The 20,308-nt window shown below is 40.1% G+C and overlaps 1 protein-coding gene across 2 annotated transcripts; it reads left to right on the top strand.

Annotated features, from left to right (window-relative positions):
- Window positions 1–5,318: 5,318 nt before the first annotated feature.
- On the top strand, window positions 5,319–18,760 carry inka2 (inka box actin regulator 2). 2 transcript variants are annotated; one of them, XM_068712415.1, is made up of 2 exons: window positions 5,319–5,804; window positions 16,396–18,760. In XM_068712415.1, the coding sequence occupies exons 1-2, from the start codon at window positions 5,733–5,735 to the stop codon at window positions 17,638–17,640; spliced, it is 1,317 nt and encodes a 438-aa protein (XP_068568516.1). In that variant the 5' UTR covers window positions 5,319–5,732; the 3' UTR covers window positions 17,641–18,760. The 2 variants fall into 2 exon arrangements, with proteins under 2 accessions (XP_068568516.1, XP_068568517.1); XM_068712416.1 differs by lacking the exon at window positions 5,319–5,804 and adding an exon at window positions 15,106–15,176.
- The last annotated feature ends 1,548 nt before the right edge of the window (window positions 18,761–20,308 follow it).

The raw sequence follows: 20,308 nt of genomic DNA, 5'->3' as shown, positions 1-20,308 counted from the left end.
CACACATACCCTGTAAAGCAACTATGCAAAGTTTCTAGATGGACAGGAAATGCTGAAAAATAATGGCGATTGCAGTAGGGATGCAGTAGCAACAATAAGTGTTAATAGATAATAGATAGATGATCTAATAAAGCATTGCTCTGAGGGCGTGGCTATGGTGAATATGTAAGAAGGTTTGAACTTCAAAACTTCTGTTTAAGAATGAAGAATTTTACTTTCAAAATTTCAACACAAGACTTTGACTTGTAATGAAGTATTTTTACAGTGTGGTATTTGTACTTTTACTTAAGTAAAGTGTCTGAATACTTCCTCTACCAATGCAAATAGGAACCAGTCAATAAAAAGCTACACCCTGGAAATTATTACATTGTCCAATTATATGTTCCTATCTGCACTTTGGTACATGTCTCACTAGATGGCAGCATGATACACAATTCATCTTTTGTTGAGAGTACAGGGCACTATTAACGTAACACAATTTGTATACACTAGTATTGATTTATTATCACTACTGCATATGACAGGTCGACCTTATCAAACATTTAGTTATTCAGTGATTACATCCAACACCAATGTGTCTAAATCACTAACCTGGAATAGTACTTTTTACAAAATACCAGTGAGTGACATTAAAAAATATAATCTGTTTCAGTAACTACTATTATAATCTTTACTTTTTTTTATACATCACAGCTTCCCTTTCTTTTTATTTAATATCGAGAAAATTCCCACTGCATTTATCATATTTTAATGATTGATCCAAAATGTATAGTGTACTCATAATACTTCTCACCACACTTATACTAAATTTCAATCTAAATTAATACAATCCTAACTTGTTATTATTATCCTAAATATGAAACAAAATCCAAACTGTAGTCACAAAATAATGAATGAACATTATATGACCAAACTAGTTGGGTAAACATAAAGCTTATAAAAAGCAAAGCTGGAGAACACCCAGCAAAAACAACAAACCTGACATAATATGATGCACAAAGTCCAAGGGAAGTTATGTTTCTGACGCACCTCTTAAATACCACTTTCATGTACTTGACCAGGTGTTACTGTCAGCTCATTGCCGGCCACAAAATCGAGTCTGACTTTGTTGCATATTTCCATCATTAGTGGTTGTCTGGCTCATGTCCTCACATAGAAGGACTGGATGACTCACACAGACTATGACTAATTCAGCTTGGATATAAAAACTCAGATCAGCTTCATTGTGGGAGAAATTATTCAAGCAGGGCATCGAATACAATTTTTTTCTAAAAGGATATACTGTGTTTTATATCTCTGAACTTCTATAAACGTTATTAGTTACAATAAATTGCCTAACATTCATAAGATCCGATTTTCTGATACGGTGAAGAGCCAAAATATATCTAATTACAATGATGTGAGACGTGAGGATGTTTGACTCAATTACTGCCTCTCTGTCACTATATGAAAACGTATTACAGAACAAGCCATTGCAAAAAGCCTTGTTCCCATGCTCACCAAACCGCTGCCACACTGTGACGCAATGCATTACAAACGCAACTTTGTCATGCTTTGTCATTGGAGAATTGACAGTAGAGATGTGACAGGAAATGAGGGGTGAGATTGACATGCTGGATTGACATGCAGCTGAGGCCCATGGCCAGATTTAAACCAAAGACATTGCGGTCCTGTAAAAGTTACTTTAAACACCAATTACAGCAAGTCCTGTGGTGACACTTCCTGACCTTTAGATGGCGGTGTACTAACAAGCAGTGGCAGACTAGTAAATCTGCTTTAAAAAGGGACAAACTGTAAAAACCAAAAGGTCAATAATCAATACACAGTGGCCCTATATATGCACAACTGAATTAGAGCCACATATGTATGTATTTAAAGCAAGGAACATTAAGTTATTGTTTAGCTTCTAGTAAATGGTAATGCAGTAATTTCTACTTTATTTACGACATGTCATTGCTGTGTTCATAACCCCCAATGCTTCATGTTTCAACAGTTGTAAGTAAAACAGTGTGAACTCTAATTATAAACTAGATAATAATTGTAATAACAATAACAATACAAAAATGAATTGAGAATTATATAAAGTATGGTCTTAATACATTTCCTCCCACATTTAAATGAGGCAGGTGATTCATATTGTGTGTCTCTCGGAGTCAAAATCAATGTCTTCAGATGTCTTTTGTCCAACCAACAGTCAAAAACCCAAAGATAGAACGTAACACTTAAAAAATTACTTGAACAATTAATTAATCACCAAAATGTTGACGATTAACGTTCTGCCATTAAACAAATCAACTCTAGTGCTGAATTTAATATTAGTAAAACTCTAAGAACCTGTTACATTGCATACTTTATCCCTGACCTGTTGCCACCTCATAAGGAATCTAATATGTCTGACTGATGATGTAATGAAAAGCACTGAGTAATAAAGTCATAACTCAAGTTAATGGATTCCTTTTTATTCTTCCCATTATCATCTTTCATCAGTCTGCTTGTGGAACAGTTGCTGTTTTATGTAACATGATAATATAAAGACGTCACGTAGACAGTTCAGGAGACTGATGTGGTTTTATTTCATATTCAACAGTTTGGGAATGGCATGTTAGTACATTAACAGCAAAACATTGCATCATCACAGTGCCTGATCCTGTTTCTTTTAAATCTAAAAACATGAAAGCATGTCATCTTCTATTCAATTATTCTCACAACTACAGTACAGAGAAATGACATAAGACCAAGAGGTAAGTGCTCTCACATCACATCACATCACATCACATCACACACAGTCAGAGCGTTGATAGACCTGATGCATAATGAAGATAAACTTTAAACCTCGCTGACTAACCCTGAAGTCACGATTACTTCTCAGTTCATACTGATTGACTTGGGATGACTCCGGATTTGGAATTTCAAAATGAATCCAATGCCTGTTTTACAAAAGCAATTTGCAAGCACTGCCTACACACAGGTCATAAACGGGGGCAGCGTCATGTTTCACAAATGATTGTTGCTTGCAAATTGCATATAAGTTAGTTCTTCCTGACTAACTATTGGAACGCAAGTATGTTGTTTGATTTTGTTAGTGAAACTTGTCAAAGAGTTACAATCATCTCATATTACAAAACGCAGCACGTTGCCAATTTGGTACAACAGGACTCGCATGCACTAGTGGTGGCAAAGGACACCATTTCTTTAGGTTTTACAACCCAAAGTATCATTTGGGATATTGACAAAGCAACCAAATTGATATATAGCAAAGGACAAAATAAGTAAGTTATTATTTAATTGTAACATAGTGTAGGTTTAATCTCTTCAGTTTCTGTTTACAACCAAAACAATGGCCGTGTGTGAGTTAGAATGACATCTATGGTGGTTTCATTGCAAGTCCATTTATGTTTTGTCTTTTCTTGGTAGTTTGATTCATTTTGAGCCACAACAACAACAACAACAAAAAGTTTAGATAACCAAACAAGCCGTAACACTCAGTGAGTCCCATAAAGGACACAACAGTGTACTGTACTAAATATATACACACACACACACACACACACACACAAGTCAGCAGAGTTAAACAGTTGTTGCTGCTTCATTTACTGACTGTGTGTTTCAGTGCTGAGTGAGCTGAGGAGACACTTCCTAATCCAGTATGGTGCTATACTGACAGCTGGGAGGAAGTGGACACATGCAGGAGAAGCAGCTGCAGGTTGGAGGTCACATTTGGGATGAAATTGTTCCGATTCACAAAGCAGCTCGCTGAACATTAAATTAGACCCAGGAGTCATCATCTCACTCCCAACTGATAAAGATATAAGTACAGCATCTTCACACTCTGATTTTACATCTGCAAATAAGACAAAAGTTCAAAGGGCTGGAAGTATCCCTTACTGTATTTGAACAGTTTTTCTCTTTGATTTTATTAATAAAACAACCAAGCTGCAGTCACAAAGTCACTGAACAAACAGAAAGTGTTAGAAATCAGCTGTATGAACACAACAGAGAACTCTATAAATATGCAAAGTGCTGACATGACAATAAATTATAACCGAATAAAACATGCAAGCATCTTCCTCTCCATCAGAAGTTAAGTTATGCCAAGATGATTTTCTTCATTTTTCCTGTTTCATTGCTTTTTGGAATCTGAGTTGAATCTATTTCTCTCTCTCTGATGCATCACAAACATCACGCCTGACATGAAAACTTCCAGACGACAGAAGAATGTCAGAGGGCACTAAGTTTCCTGACTGTCAGCAAACATCTTCGCTGGACAGGGAGGAACATGCAGCAAAACAGATTTTGATTTTATCATGTATGAGATGCATTACATGTCTCCCTCATCTAGTTTTGCACTATAGAGCTGGGTATCTTTTGAATTTGTTTGATTAATATCTTAACAGATTTTCAGTTTTTCTAAAGAAGACAAAGTTCTCAAATCCTAAATGTTCAAACACAAGCAGGCATGAAATAACTTTGAGTAAAATAGTCTAAAATAAGCAACATTTTAAAAGTAATCTTAAACTATCCTATCAAAGAACTAAGCAAGATTACAATCAGTGCTCTTCCATTGCTTGGTACAATTAGCTTTTCTATGAATTCACCAATACAGACAAAACACAATAAATTACATTTTCCTTAATGTAAATATTGTAGTTCCCCTAAACTTCCTTCCTTCCTTTTCTTTTCAGCCACACAATCATTTCAAGGTAAAAGAGACCTCATATAGTTTCCTTGACATCTTCAGATTGGATGAGATGCAGTGAATGTTTACTTCATGTGCTTTCATAAATATCAAATCTATATTGTGAGGGAGGAATTGACAAACAACTTCCAGGTGGGTTCCTTGTATATGCAACTCTTCCTTCCCTTGCCAATGAAGCATTATATCCGGGTCACGCAACAAAAGCCTGTGGCTCAGGTGTTTCCTCTCCGACCGCAGTGAAGGTGGCCAGGAAACTGGCCCTATGGCCCGTTTCATCACACGTATGGTTTCTTTTACTCACATCCTCCTTAAACTTCCTCCTTCAGTCCAATGAGCTGCAACAGTGGCTGCATAAGCTATTCTACTGGTCGGGCAGCATTATGGGATAGAGATGTTTACTTTTCTTATGCTACTTTCAGTTGCCCCACACTATCAATTCTTTCAACCTTGATTCAAATATTTCCAGATGTTTTAGTCTCATTTTTCTGCGAAATCATTACAAGCTGCAGTAGACAAATCTACTTTAAACAACGGATCCCAGTTTGAATGAGATTTAGTCCGTCCTGAGAGGCTCACTCATTGGAGGAAATTGGATGGGCAACGTAAGCTCTACTCTTCAATGGGGAAATAGCAGAGGGGAAAAACGTGCTGAGCAACACACACTCTCTCACACACATACATTAGGCTGACAGTAGCCAAGCAGCGGCCACCGAGACACACACACACACACACACACACACACACACACACGGACCGAGTCTCTGGATGCAGCCACAAGAAGGACCTCATTAACATTTTGGGAGTAAACGCATTTTCGTCATCAGTAGTTGTGTTTGTTTGTTTTTTAATTACAGGATTCGAGTCACGAGCCGTGCGCGCATTCCTCAGCAGGATTTGCGCATCTCCAATTGCAAATTGTTGTCTGCTCTCCGCGAGAGCGTTGTTTTTAATTCCCCTGCCCAGCAGGAAGCTCTCAGAGACATGCTCGAGCGGCGACTGGCGAAGCGTTTCTTCTGAAATTCGTGCATTTCAAAAAATGGAACAACAGCTCTCCAAACCAGAATGCAAAAACATGGACGCGTGTCTGAGGCGACTGAAGCAAGAACTGGTATGTTCCGTTCTATTTACTGTACTTCTACTATTGCAATCAGCACTGAGGGATGTGGTCCTACTTTATAATGTTCATATTGCACATGTAGCATTTTGTTTATGTGCAACATGGCACCAACAGGAAATATAGATTCATTTCTCATTTCAAAAACATTCAAAATAAAACAATATTTTTGGCGCTTTCTTCGCATATTATGTGTCCAGACAGATATCGCTCATATTCTAGTGTTTTAGCTTCAGTTGGGGGTGCATGCGTTTTTTTGTTTTTTTAATCGCATTATAATCTGTGTAATCTTAAAACGCACCAGAGGCATGTGTACATATCCTCCTCCTCCTCCTCCTCTCTGTCCACGCATATGGGACAGATGTTTTAAGCTTAATGAGCACAAGATAGTTTCTCCTCTTCTCTCACTTAGTCATATGGATCCTAAAATAAATAGTTTTAAGATTCGTAGCATATTTAATCCTGTGTTGCAAGGTTTGATTAGTGAACAGTCGATTAATCGATCATCCAGCAACTGTTTTGATAAAATAATAATTGTTTGTTTACTTTTAGAGCAGAAATGCCAAGAGTTTGCTGGTTCTGGCTCTTTAAATGTGATGATTTGGTGCTTTTAATATCAATTTAAACTGAATATCTTTGGTTGGTCTTTGGTTGATTGAACACAGGATATTTGAAGATCTCACCTTGAACTCTCACAGAACAAATAATTGATTAATCTCGAAATAAACAACAGATTAACCAATGAAGACAAAAATCATTAGCTGCTGGCAATCCTGTGGTGAAGTCTTTCTATCAGAAGGTAGGGAAATTGGCAGTCACAGTGAATTTCATCACATTATAATACCCTAAATACATTTGTGAGTCTCCCTTATTTAATATGCTCACATCTCCTATCCTATAATAAACAAATGTGTTTGATGGTGGCACATTTAGAGTGCTATCTCTTACCCCTGTCCTTGAAATTTGAAAGCAAAATCTGGAAGCTGCACACTCACACCCAATCATTTGGCAGTGACACACTGTAGACCCATTTTCAAAGGAGCCTTAACTGGCACAGATTTCATTTGGAATCTTCTTCAAAGCAGACACAGATTTTGTTCCCCTTCAATCCAGCCACTGGCCCACAGAAAAGCCTCGCATGGCTGCGTGTTTTTGCAACATGATCCGCTCTGTGACTTCTGTGAATTTGCTTCTCCAAATTAGCCTCACGTCTGTGAAGTGGCACTTGAGATTTTAGGGGAGTAGACATTGATGCCAGGAGGACATGTTGTGTTATAGCTGCCATATCGCAGTTTGGTAACATAATGAAAAAAGTGTTGCGCCATGCCGGGGATCAAACAGGAGAACAGAGAGCAGATGCCGGTTAAAAAGCCGAGGCAGGATCCCCCTGCGAAGGGCCATGTGGGATGCAATCTGTTGTTCAGAAAAGCGAGGGGTGTCTATGCCAAGGTTGTCACTTTTCTTTCCACTGTGACGGATTTTCATCCAGTGCCCACTTGAGAGCGGTAAACCAGCTCCATCTGTAACGCAGAGTTCACAAACATCTAACAACCGACTAACACCTGCTGCAGAGACGAGTGGTTCTTCAGTATCACTTGTGACTAGACTGTGGTGTAGTTTTGAATTTCCATTGTTCATTTACTACAAAGCACATACACCTTTAATCACAGATAACCATTTTTTGAGATCGAGCTGCTTTGTTTAAAACATTTACAGTTTCAGGAAGCCATTGAGTTCTTCTCTATAAGCCATTCATCTCTATAAGATCAGTTAGTAGACTGTTGAAATTTGCTTGAGTTGTGTAATCCATCACACTCAATATCAGGTCTTAGTTAATTTAGTCAAAGATACGTCATCTTGATAATTCTGCTGAATTGAAGATTAATTTGACGGCGCTACAGTACCCATGCCACAATAACTTTGATAATAATGAATGCAGACGTGATGTTCAGTGAATTAACTGAACGATTAAGGCAAGTTTCAACGAGCCTGATGGTCAGACTGAATTGCCTTTTCATTTCACTGTATTATTCTGTGTGACTGTGTTTATGTTAGCTGTTTCTGTTTGAGAGGGGTCGATATTTAACCCTAACCTTGCCCTAATCAGTAATGAATGACGCATCAGTCAAGCTGATGTCAGTTTCCCTCAGCAAGGAAGCTATGGTGGTCTCTAGACAAAGTAAGCAGTTTTTCACATTAATAAAAAAAGAATTCTGTTCTGTAAGTCACCATTAAAAGACATGAACAGCTGTGTCGATCTCATCCACACTTGTCATCTTTTTACGGCAATTTTTATGTCTCTATATTTCCCGGAGTTCACAAGAAAATTATGTCCTCATTCTCAATCCCATCTTCAAAACCGGGAGCCATTAATAAGCACAATAATAAACCTCTTTGAAACATTGTGGGCAGAGATTCAAAGGTCTGGAATCAGGTTTCAAGAGTCTGCTAATTGATTTATGAAAATGTGAACGCTTGGACACTAATGGCTGCCAGGAACTGGTGCAAAAAATACATCCTAACACCTAAAACTGTACAGCATGCATTTTAAAAAAGGTTACTTTGTGAAGTACTCATGATGTAAATAAGGAACTGGAACTTAAAAAAACAAAACGCTTGTATGGTCCTTTATATGTTCACGTTGTAGTTTAGTTTACAGTGTCTGGAGCATTATTCAAATGGGAGCATGGCATTCAAAGTCTGTGTAAAAGGCACGTAACTTACAACTGTGAAGAGAGTTCTCCATAGTAGACACCCTGAAACCCTTTATCTCCAAAAGAAGAAGAGTGTCATACGAAAGTGTGAACACTGTGTCAGGGGTCGGGGGGGGGGGGGGCAGTCTGTGTGGGGTAGTGTCAGGTCACGCTTGAGCATTTGACCCTTGACTCTTGAGGTCTGGGGCAATTTGTTCTTACTGCTGACCACATCCAACATGCCAGTGATGCTAAAAGTCAAAGCTGACGGGTCAGGTTTTAAGTCGGTTCCAGTGTATCATCGTTTTTTCATCTTTGTACATACTGAAAACAGAGTTTGAAAACAGGCTGTTAGCTCCCATTTGTTGCTATAAAAAGCTCTGCAAGGCTCCATAGAAATCCTCAGGATATAATGCTAACAATGAAATATTTTTGAGCCCATGCGTGACTCATTATTCACAACACAAAAAAAAAAACATAAGCCCTTCCTGCCTGCTTAAAGTCGAGGATACAAATGCTGACATGTCTTTGAGTCATCTTGTCTAAATGCCGGGTTCACACCTGCATTTCAGACACTAAAGCATAAGTCAAACCTTTTGGTGTCATCACTGCTGAAACAGATTTCATATGCATCATACTCCTTTATCCCTCTCACACCTGAGGCACATTTCAAAAACATAACTGTCAGCTTGGAATTCAACACCAAAGCCAGCAAGCATGAGGTCATGAAATCTGAGAAAAAAACGGTGTAGTCTGGAAAGCTTGTGTACCTCAAAGTTGCAACGTTCTTTGTTACCTTTAGGGTGTGGGATCAGAAAACTGCACACAAAACAAAGAAGCGTAGTGGTATAACTTTAAGCTTGTTTGTTTGGTGGCTCCCTCATGGTTCCTGCACTCCAACCTGCCCTTCCTTCCCCTCAGCTAAAATTGGCCTAGCTCTAAGTGGCAGCTGTGGGGTTTTGCATGGGTGATCATTGTGTTTGAGATGGCTTTTACAAAGCCTGTTCATCATTATGAGACCGTGCGCACATAACCTGCTTTATCACTGCGTTTTTGAAGAAATTAATTAATAATTTATTGTCATGGGTATTGCTCTGACTGATGTTTTGGGCAATATTGTGCTCTCTCATGTTCTTCTGTCTTTGGGGCCTTCAAATGACATTTTGTCTCAGGTTATTGCTTTGTCTGGCCAAAATAAATTGCTACTAAAATGGAAGATGTGTTGTAGAACGTATCAAAGTAGCATTGCTTGATTTTGGGCCACTTGGGGGCAGAAGAACAAGTTTAAAAGAGAATATTGAAAAATAATCAACGTATAAAGTTGTTGTGGCAAAAATGTCATCATACAGATGCGTAGTGACACATACAGGAGATAGTAGAGTGGGTAATATGTTTTTTAAAAAAATCAGCTGCCTGAAAAATAACAATGAGTCAAAACAGTAACATTGCATGCGGTAAAACCAAAACATGCTAAAACGCTCTGTAGAGTGAAGGTAAATTGCAGATTTGGGTGTTAATTCTCTGTGGGTTCAACAATAAATCACACATATTTCTTTGATCCATTGTTAATTAAAACAAAATGAATGACTGCAGCTTTTTTGTCATTTAAAGAGGCCCATTCACTTCCACAGTGTATAACAAAGCACCTCCATACAGTACAAACTTCAAAAATTCCAAAATGCTTTTTATTCCACACTGAACAACTGACACATACAGTATGGATGCGTTTGATAACAAAATGCATTCAAACCTATGGAGGCCTATACACTACCAATAAATCACTTAACTCGATGAGCTTTAAAGACTGCATTATAATAATGCCACTCATCAGAAAGCTTTTGATGTTAGACTAAGAGGGGGCTGGATCTGGAGTCTCTACAAAATGAACGTCACACTGGATGTTACAACTGTGGGCTGGAGATTTGGTCGTGCACTTTCACTGCCCACATACAAGGTGCTGACGTCAACGACTGCACTATCAAAGATCTATCTAACAATTATTGCTTCCAGTGAGGATTTTCAGCCAGGAAGACAACAGATTTGGGTCCCAGATTTTTCCAAATATCTTCTGACTGCCAAAGATGATGATACGGAACCTAATCATCCTGTGTCTCCCACGGCAGCATCGTTTTTGTGACGGCCTAAATGAGCTGTAGCAGAAAACAAGTTATTAAACCCCCTCCCGTCTCTGAAAAGGCTATCAGGGAGTCTTTGCTGGGCAGAGAAGGAATGATGAATTTGGTTTGAATAGAATCTGTTTTAAAAGGGACAGTTTTTGTTCTGATACAAAGTAGTTCCAATGAAAACTGTTCACAGTGAGGTCTATAGACTATCCAACCCTATGTGAGCAATCATTATATAGCGAGACATGCAAGCGTAGCATATTCCTATATTAAATATAACAAGCATAAAAGTCAGATGACAAAGAATACGGGTCACAAATACATCTTGTAAGATGTCATGACAAATTGGTTGTTAAGTATAGACATACTACAAGATGTATTTGTGACCCGTTTTCTTTTGTCGAACATTATTCACACTTCTTCCTCTCCTGAACATGACCCTGAGGACATTTGGACCAAACAGAGTCACCATGTAACCTTTTTCGTCAAAGAGGCATTCATTGCCATGTGCACAGTCATTTATTTATTTCAGTGAATGCTCCACAGCTTTATTGCCCTCTTGATCGTAACCTCGGGGCTGTCCACAGCGGCCTGTGGCGTGTCCAGCAGCTCAGTCACAGAGACCCTCTCTGTGTCCCACGGACAGAGACCCCATTCCTGTCCTTGACCCACACAGCCCACCATTCATTTTTAATTAGGGGTGGAGGTGGAGGGAGGGTGGAGTACACTAGCTGCTGGCTAGCTCCTTCTAAACAGGAAGACCTTTTGGGTCTGATAACCTTGGCCTCACTATTTCCTCCCCCAAGAGCCAATAACAGATAAACAACAACAGTGAATAGCCCGTATTTCACAGCCAGAATAGAGCGCCGATTTATTTTTGAGTTCTGGTTTGCGTGTTTATTTCTCATCTAACAATACAGTTAATGTATACCAGTGAACACAACATACAAGCACACACAGGCATGCCTTATAAAAGACACTGACTTCATTCAAGCGAGGTGTGTTTGGACATGTTCGAATGTGGGAGCTCAGTGTGTTTGCACAGCAAATTTATTTTTTCTCTTCATAACTGAAGGAGGTAATATCAAGGGCTGCAATGAAGGCAGAGAGCTCGATCTCAGCAGACAGCACAGGAGGAGCATTGATTTATTTATACTTTGTGGTATTTAATTTACTTGCATGCATATTGAATGGTTTATGAAAGCATCTCCGCGGTATGGACCCTTCACATGAGAATATAAAATAAAGAATCACCAATCAATTTCCTTTTTTAGATTAAAATGGCCAGAACTTCTTAATAAGTCTCCATTCAACATTGATTCAATACTGCCAGCCATTGTTTTTACACTTTGAAGCATTCAGTCTTTAATTGCCAATTATGTCTGGTTGGCTGGCATCGCTGCAGCCAAAGAAGACATAGTGGGGGACGAAGGGGGAGAATCTGGACACGCAGTCCGCCTTTCTTTCATTCATTCAGCAGGCTTTCACTCGGTTTGCTTTAAAAAAAATTATCTTTAGAAATACACGCTTGATAGATTAAATGGCTGAAGTAGTTTGGAGGCTTAAGTTCAAAAAGAAGATTTAACTAAACTTAACAAGACTGGGTAATTGATGCCAGTGTTTCTGGGTAGTACAGAAATGTCCTGCAGTCCCAATTTCACCCCAGTTCTCTTATTTAATTAGATTAGACAGACGTTTTTTCTCATCTCCATTTTATTCTGGGTAAGACCTCAAGGTGCTCGTGTAGGTCCTGTCAGGCCTGCATCCTCTGTGTCTTTGTCCTAATGAGGTCCTGAGCTGATTCACACATTGTAAAAGTGACACATCTCAAGAATGCAACATCCGTGTTTAGACTAGAAACCGCTGCGGGACCCTATTTTAAAGTCACTCTTTGCTTTTCCCGAGCAGACGGCAGAATGAAGGTTCAAAAGGCTGACATATTTGGGCCACAAAGTTCAGCCTTGAAATGGCAGCGGTGGAATGCCTGGAGTTAGTTGGTACGGTAAAGGTGGAATAATAAGGTTTAGTCTACTACTGTTCTTCTGTTTGTTCCGCAGGGCACAATATGAATTATTAATGTAGCCTTAGAATAGAAATGCCAGTAAACAACTCAGTGTGTTTTAAATAACCAAGGGGATACGCCTGCGTTTTGGGGGATAATGGGAAAGTTGCATGTGAGTGTAAAATTAAGGTGTTTTTGGTTGGCGTGTGCCAACAGGTGAGGCCCTATTAGACTGCAGATAATATTTCAAAAACAGATTTAATGCATTTAAGTGGTCCAGATTTCACCAGCAGCTCAGCGTGTGGTAATCCCTCAGCTGATCCCTGCATAAACTTCACTGAAGCCCCATCTCTGCCTCAGAAGATGTAACGACAATACATAATTCCGCACGTCATCTTGTCTTCAGACTTGTTGACCTTTGATGTGGAGGAAAGTAAACCGTAATTATGTGCTCTCTACCAGCCTCTCCCAGGACACAGCCAATTACAGCTACTGAAGTCAGCCATATGTGGAAGGCACGAAGACAAGAGACAACCTGATTGTGCTAATTACATGTACCTTCGCTGCCTAATTTAGCGATGCAACGGGAAGCTCAGAGGCTTTTGTTCCCAGCATGTGCATTGATAGGCTTATTATCTGATCTCAGAGGCTGTTAACGCCCCCGTGTACCTACTCGGCCATATGTTAGTGATGAGCAGAGTGTTTTAACCCAGAGGTTTAATGTTAATGGTGCAGGGTATTGGATAAGTGTCAACATACGGACCATGTGAGTATCGATTAACAGAACATTAATTGACACCAATTCTGATGAGCAATTTATCAAGGACAAATGCCAAACATTCTTTAGTACAAGCTTTTAGAGTTAAAATATGTCCTGCTTTTCTCTGTGTTATATAATTCTTCTGGATTTAGACCATTCTCTTTCATAGATTATATAATAATAATCAATAAAATACTCTAAAGTCTAATGATTTATAAAACATCATATAATGAATACTTATAGTATTAATATAATATATATAAGTGTCACTGTTCCAAAAGGTTTTGTGAAGTCAAATATCATTTTAAATCAATTTTAGAGGGCTAAGAGTCAACAGCCATGCTAGCAGATCTGTGCGGTTGTACTGTGGCACAGCACTACTTTGAGCTAAAACATCAGCATGGTAAAATACTCACAATGACAATGTTTACACTCTGGCATAATATGAACTATCTCCAAATATCTTTGCATTCCAATACCCATACAACCATACTATTTAGTGTGCCAGAAAAAGATTTAGTATGTCCCAATACATAGTATGTCAAATACAGTATACCAAAAATAACAGCATTTCATGTTGGATTTGGCAGTATGCAAGCCAGCATGGGACAACGTTTAAGGTGCAATGTTATGATGAAGCAGTATCTACCAATTGAATCCATACTGCTTGCAACAGTACGTACTTTGTAAGGGCAGCGGCAGTATTTACTAAATGTTTTAGTAAGTATGCGATTTGGTAGTCAGTGTATGTCTATCTTAGTTTAGCATGTAAGCATGCTAACATTTGCTAATTAGTACTTCACACAAGTAAAGCTGATGTGCATGTCATTAGTTTTGCAGGTTTGTTCACAAACCAAAATTGCTGAAAAAAATACATTTTCAATCTGAATGTTGCGCTTAAAGTGGTAATCATTCATTCTCAAGGGGACAAATGTTCTTTCACCAAAAAACTCAAATGTCAACTTCATAGGTGGACCAGAGCGGTGGACAGGACAAATAACTGGCAGAGCCATCCCCCAAGAAAAGTCAACATTTCACCATACAATTCAATATATTTCAAACATATTAGGAGGCTTACAACAATATTGCACATTTTCTCATGGCTGGATTTTAGTTTTTTTTTATCTAAATGAAACCCAAGATTTTTTTTTTTTTTAGCAATTACAGATGTCTGTTTTCCCAGAAAATTATCATTCTGCAACAGTCCCTTCTCTCACAGTGCTTATAAGTTGCTTTGTTTATGATGCCGTACTGCCAGTTGTCCTACGCAGCGACTTTTCCCACCCTGGGGGTCGACACAATCACTGCTCCCTCAAGATTAAGTATCACAGCCTGGTGATGTTACACACACACACACACACCCCCTCATGTATTCTTATGGTGTCATCCATAATTAAATCCATCAACAGTTTTCTCTTCGACATCTAAACATATGGCGAGGGATCCCTCCCCATCTCACACACAACCCCCCTCCCATCCCTACTCATCCGGCTGACTCTCACCGTTCCTCTCACTCGCAGTCTCCCCTCTTGCTCCTCTCATTGTCGGTCTGTTTCCGCCTGAGTGACCCCCCCCCACCGTTTGGGGATTACAGTCTAGACGGGCAACGCTGATTGGCTGTCACGCCCAGTGGTGTCCCCCGATTGGAGAGAGATACATATAGGGGCCGTCAGACAGATCCGTTTGAAAGGTGAGAGACAGTGACAGGCTGGTAGAGGTGCAGACTAACAACAACAGAGAGACAGACAGGGATATCTATACCTCCTGCTTTGTGACAGTTTATAAAAGGTAAGGTTTGGGTTTCAATTCTATAGATTTATTATATTTATCCTGCAAATTTGTGTTTATTTATTTTTGGATATTTTTAAGTAATAATATTAAGTAGCTTTTCGTTCTCATTATATAGAACTGTTTTATGTGTAATAATCTGCATTTATGTTTAGTTGACGTTATCTATGTTGTTGCGGTTTAACCGACGGATCCTGACAAACGAGTTGGTTTATAGGGAAAAGAAGTGTTGATCACAGTTGCCTACAGTAGGTGTTTCAAACGAACCTTTTCCCACAGACTCTGGCACGTTTTTCTAAATTCCTTGCATGCTTCCTCTCATCTTCCCACGGATGTTTTATTTATTTAAAGAAAGGAGGCCTCCCGGCAGATTTACTCTTCAATCAGTTGCTTCGTTTGCCAATGTGAGCATGTTCTTAGAAGAAGATAAACCTGTTGTTAGATCAAGAGAATGATTCAAAGGTCTGGGTCAAATGATTCAAGACTACAAGTTAAGACACAGGTCAGGATGCTGCCACTGGGCGTTCTGTCTGCCTTCAGGAGAAAACGGTTAGTCCAGGATCACATGACACAGGCTCTTAAACAGATGAGAGCAGAAAGAGAGAGGAGGAGGATAAGAGAAGAGTGTATTACTGCTGCACAGAAGGAAGTAAGAGTGAAGACAAAGAGCCCAGAGCAAAGAGCAAATATGGATTAAAGTAAGTGGATGGGAAATGGAGATAGAAAAGAGTATAAGATTGAGGGGAAAAATGGAAAGCTAGTCTGTTTTACAGCTGTCATGGGTTGGATCCTGTCTCGTGCTAAGGCCATATGGGACCCTGGCCTGTTATCCAAAACTAGGTCACATGACCCATAATTAAACAAGGTGCACACCCTGAAACACACAAGAGAAGAGTCTAACCGACACAGAGACAAATAGCAGGGCTGTAATTGTGATTTGTATTCATGAAGACATGAATGTAATGCTTTTGATACTGCCAGTCGATGGTATGTAATTGGAGTTGTGCAATTGCTGAGATAAATGATGAACAAGAGGGGGGGACAGTGAAGAAATCAGTCTTTGATGGATGATATGTGTCCTGAAGGAGGCTGAGGAGTCAAAGGAATGAAAAGACGACCTCTACAAGGTCTTTAGCTGTTAAACCGATGTGGACATTTTAAATTTTTTTGTCACTCATCATCTCTATATCTATCTTTTTATCTCTCTGTCTCCCTGCAGCTGTGTATGAAAGAAGCCGGAGATGGCCTCCACGCTCAGATGAATTCAATGATGGGAGCCCTCCAGGAACTCAAGCTCCTTCAGGTTCAGACAGCGCTAGAAAACGTTGACATTTCCGGTCGGCCCATTAACCGAGGACTCCCACATCCAGCTCCTCCTGAAGCATCAGCTACAGCGGCTTCCACCTCATTCAAGGATCACGGGTCCTGCTTTAGCCAGACCATGCTCGAGGAGCCCAGCCCGAGCCCAACGCCGAGTCCAAGGCCGTCTCTGGAGAGCAGAAACGCCTTCAGCCGAGAAGACAGGACCCTGTCTCGAAACAGAAGCAGCCTGGGAACCTCGTCTTCCTCAGCATCCAGCCTTGAGAGTGAGAGCGAGGGTAGTGAAAGAAGCGCACGAAGCGTGAGAAGCGAGAATGACCTTGAGTCTATACCCAAGAGGTGGTCAGGATACTCCGCCCCGCAGGTGGATTTCTACGGACCAATGGTGGGAAACCTTCCACAGGAAACCTACACTCAGCCACAGGCTCCCCGTCGTGCTCAGGCAGTGGACCTGCCTGGGATCCTGTACAGCCTCTCCAGAGAAGGCCCTTCATTGGACAGTGATTACTCCCAGGACAGCACAGATGACGCCAGCGACTGGACTTCTTCGCTCATGAGTCGCAGCCGCAACCGTCAGCCCTTAGTGCTGGGCGACAACGTCTTCGCCGACCTCGTGGGCAACTGGCTGGATCTGCCCGAGGTGGAGAGGGAGGAGGGGGAAGAAGAGGAGATGAGGAAGAGGAGAGAGGAGAGGATAGTGGACGGAGGGGCGGACAGACCGGACACCCCAGCTCACCCTCTCCGCCTCAGCCGCTCACAGGAAATCTGCAGGAAGTTCTCGTTAACCACAAACATCTTCAAGAAGTTCCTGCGCAGCGTCCGACCCGACAGGGACAAGCTGCTCAAGGAGAGGCCCGGCTGGATGGCTCCGGAGCTGCCAGAGGGAGACCTCTTCAAAAGGCCAAAGAAAGTGGCTCCCAAAAGTTCAAAAGGCAGCTTCTACCTGCCCTTCTGGGCAAACGGACAGCAGGGCAAAGGCAGGCCGTGTTCTCATCTAGCTGAAGCAGAGAGGATCCACCAACACCACTTCCCCCAGGTCCACCAGCAGCCATTTGCTGGGATGTATTTAGGCAGGAGACAGCCAGAGACTGGTCTGGAGAAAATGCAGCCCTTGTTTGACTACAACACAGCTGTGTGGGTCTAACAGCCAGTCTCGGGCCAACAGACTGCCAGTGATGCCAAACTGAGCGAGTGACAGGTGCTGGTGGGATTTGGGCTTTGCTGGAGGGGGATTGAATGGATGAATGAAAGAGAGGCTTGGATACAGTTATCTTCCAAAAATGAACCGATGAACTTCACACCCTCAACGAGATTATCAGGGCAACATTTGGTCTGACAATCCTAAAAACCTAAACCTTGTTTGTTGTGTGCGTCTGGGTGGCTGAGTGTGTGCTGGAGAGTGTCTGAAACAGAGTTAGATCGAGACATTTTTTTAAGACTTATGCTGCAAGTTTTATATTATTCAACTTTCATCTTATGTGTGTGTGTGTGTGTGCATGTATGACTGGCTTCTCTCGATGTGCTAAAAGACGGTACTTTAAAAATGGACATCTTTCTCAGAATGTCTCCATCATTACAGGTCTTTATAAAATAATCCACTGACTTTTTCACTGCTATGCTGCAGGACTCTATATCTCACTTCTTTGCATCTATGAATAGAAACACCAACTGGTGGATTGCATGGTTACCGTTTTTATAAGCGATGCCTCAAACAGCTGTTACTGAACGCACTGCCACTAAACACACGTCATAAGCTCACTTTTGTTTCCAACAAGCCTTGGCGCCTTGGAAACTCAGGTTTAACTGAACCCGTCTCATTCACCTTGCTCAGGGAATGAATGTTACACAAGAGTTAGCTATGAGACACTTCCGCATTTAAATGGGCTTCAAACAGTTTAGAGAAGTCTTGCCTCATCTCTTCTTGCCTGGAAAGATGTAACAGCATTACAGTGCATGTCTAGTTCAAAGATTGCACATTTAACTTTGAGATTTCGCCCTAGTAATCAACAATGTTTGGCTTGTAGTTATGTTAGAAATGCTTGTTTTTCTTCTCTGCCATGCAGACATGGCACATGTTGGGTCAACTGTCAGTCCGCAGAGAGACAAGGGGGTAAAGATGGCAGAGCCAACCGCGAGTTCTGGCTGACTGACTGCCATCTGGTACCGGTCGTTATGTAAAGCTTGTTCGCCACAGCCTCGAAGAAGATCCAAAACTGACTTGTTTAATCCCAAAGCTTTGAGCATGAACTGAATTATTACGATGATGTTACATACAATATATATATATATATATATATATATATATATATATATATATATATATATATATATATATTATATATAGTATGTAACATATACGTATGTGTGAATACATCACAGAGCTGTAACAGTGATGAGACAGTTGAAAGTGGAGGTAAAGACCCGTAATCTCTATCAGTCAGGATCAATGTACAGAACATTGTACATAATTATCATCATCCAAACATCAGCAATAAGGAACATTTACTGTAAAATCAAATCGCATGGTTTTCATAATTCTGCACAAATGAATCAGTCACAGAAACATTACAACAATCAACACCACGCATGTATTTAAACAAACTGATGAGTTAATCTTACAATATTTATTCTCTTGTATCATAAACGGTTTCAGTGTTTTGTTTCTTTTTACTTCAAGCAGCATCATAACAATGAAAAGAACTACAGCTTCCTTCACAAATTGACATAAATATCAGGATTCCCTCAGGATAATAGATGATACTGCCCGCTCCAACTCAAAATCCATTGTTTCTATAGAGGACCACTGTTATGCAAGGACAATCTGATACTCTAACTTCTTACTATTGTAAAAAAAAAAAAAAAAAAACCTGTTAATTTCACTCTTAAATGGGATCCCAGACCAATCAATTTAGCCAGCAGGGATTAGGCCGGAGGTCTTTTGAGGGTCTTGGCGAGTCGATCCATATGGTGTTGTCTCAGTATTCAGGTCAATACATACTGTACATTCAGATGGTCCAACACACACACAAAGACATTTCTGCTGAGAAAGTTGTGCTAAGATGAGGCACAGTCTGAGATGTACATACACAGTATGTATATGTAAATGTTACATTTATTTCTTCCTATTTACAGTTGTCTACGTGTAATTTTCAGCACTGTTGTTGATATTTTTCATCAGGGTTCTGCGAACCTTCAGTGGTGATTCTGTGTCATGTGCACTGTAAAACCGTCAGTGACTCTTTGTAAATTAAATCTGTTTTCAGAAAGAAATGTTACTCTGTGTCTTGACTTGAGATTTGTGTATCAAATGGTGTGAAATGGTGTGTCTGTTATTGCTGTTAGTTGTGTTCATGCGGAGCTGATACTTTCCAACAAAGCATTAGGCAAACAGCAAGGTTGAAATCCATTACATTATTAATCTAAATTATTGTTTTAGATTTCTAGACATATCGTGAAATCGAAAACTCACATAATCCCATATTTTGACTGTATCAAGTCACCTCTTCAGTAGATAACTTTTTAAATATTATGAAATTCAAAGAAATTGTCACATGACAACACATCTAAAACAGTACCACATTTACTCTTATATATTTATTATCTACAAAATGATTTTAGAAAGAAAAGAAAAGATAAATGAATAAGGAAAACTATCAGTCTCTAACCACCAGCTCTTGCTTTCAGCCGTAGCTCTCAGTCTGATTTCTTTCTACAGTAAAGTGCGGCTGCATGACTAACAGGTTCACTGAGGCCAAAGCCAGCGAGTCACTCACTGCCTGTGCATCAACGGTGCTCTAAATTGATTCTAAATC

The sequence above is a fragment of the Cebidichthys violaceus genome, unplaced genomic scaffold (genome assembly GCF_023349555.1).
Source record: "Cebidichthys violaceus isolate CVI_PGR_0920_01 unplaced genomic scaffold, fCebVio1.0.p SCAF_17, whole genome shotgun sequence".
NCBI classification, from domain to species: Eukaryota; Metazoa; Chordata; class Actinopteri; order Perciformes; family Stichaeidae; genus Cebidichthys; species Cebidichthys violaceus.
The sequence above is the reverse complement of the archived record's forward strand: the minus strand, read 5'-3'. Positions and strand labels throughout refer to the sequence as shown.

Coding starts and splice junctions, on each gene's coding strand:
- inka2 (XM_068712415.1), top strand. CDS start 5,733: ATGGAACAACAGCTCTCCAAACCAGAATGCAAAAACATGGACGCGTGT. Junction 5,805..16,395: donor GGCGACTGAAGCAAGAACTG/GTATGTTCCGTT, acceptor GTCTCCCTGCAG/CTGTGTATGAAAGAAGCCGG.